Source organism: Perkinsus marinus (genome assembly GCF_000006405.1).
Source record: "Perkinsus marinus ATCC 50983 genomic scaffold scf_1104296938190, whole genome shotgun sequence".
Taxonomy (NCBI): Eukaryota; Perkinsozoa; order Perkinsida; family Perkinsidae; genus Perkinsus; species Perkinsus marinus.
In genome coordinates, this window is record NW_003213564.1 from 1 (window position 1) to 1,030 (window position 1,030).

The following is a 1,030-nucleotide window of genomic DNA, read 5'->3' on the forward strand; positions in this document are numbered from 1 at the left end:
CAAATGGAACTTTGGACTATGCCACTCCTAGCAGAGACTCCCTTACGCGGATACAGTCTCAGGCTACAGTGGCTGATATGAAGGACCCATTGTTCTTCCGACAGACCAACGATATTGATTGGGGAAGTAATTTAATTTCGTGGCGAGTGACGCTGATGATTCCTGTCACTCGTCAGGAACGGAAGTCCACGCCTTAGCTCAGCCTATCAGCGATCAGTACCGACTTATGCTCCAATGTGGAAGTGGGGAGTATTCAGGTCGGCTGCCCCTCTCGTTGGAGGCTTGTAGCCACACGCTGTGTTGGTCAGGATGCGTTTTTGAAGATAATGCTGTTAGTTTGAGAATGCACTGCTCTGTGCAAGGCCTTGGTATTGATCTCAAGTTCGAGCTATTTAATAAGGGGGCCTCGCCATTGGTATAAGTGTGAGAGTTTTGGTATGGGTATATCTCTCTGTGTGCAGGTACAAGCGAATCTGATAGCTGAGCCTAGGAAGGTTTCGGCCCTTGACTTCGCCATAGAACCTGTCCCTAGTAATGGTAGCGAATGGACGTTGCTGTTGTTAGTTTGCTGGTGATATCTTAGGTCGGAGCCCAGTGGTGATGGGTGGATCGAAACGTGAGTTCACCGGCCGACTATTGGTTAGGTCGCCATATGAGTTCCCTCCTGTTATGTGCATCAACTACGTGAGAATAGTGTCATTGACAGTAGCTGTGGTGGAGGTCCCTCCCCAGGTACTGTCTGATGGTAGTCCTATCAACAACTACATCCGCATCCCTCTGCCCATTGTGAAGGTGGCTAGACCAGCAAGTCCCAGTATGTTGTTGTTACATGGAGCCAAGGCTAGATATTTTTGCATCGCTCCGCTTATCAGGTTCAACAGTATTTTTCGAGCATTGGCGTAGCGAGAAGTTCAGTCTTTGCGAAGTTACCTCGAGAATTAGTCTCAGGAACGAGTTCACTCAAGCGGGTGGACTGGCGGTAAGGCGTGTTTAATACGCTAGCTTGTTTCTCTGTATTAACCCCATGTTT

General features: G+C 48.6%; 1 protein-coding gene across 1 annotated transcript; it reads left to right on the plus strand.

Annotated features, from left to right (window-relative positions):
• Positions 1 to 176: 176 nt before the first annotated feature.
• On the plus strand, positions 177 to 979 carry Pmar_PMAR001607 (hypothetical protein; the record flags this gene model as incomplete). The annotated part of the gene is made up of 6 exons (XM_002782801.1): positions 177 to 257; positions 309 to 415; positions 462 to 531; positions 584 to 684; positions 733 to 814; positions 873 to 979. Coding segments are annotated over 6 exons (548 nt in total), but the record flags the coding sequence as incomplete, so codon positions are not given.
• Between the last annotated feature and the right edge of the window lie 51 nt (positions 980 to 1,030).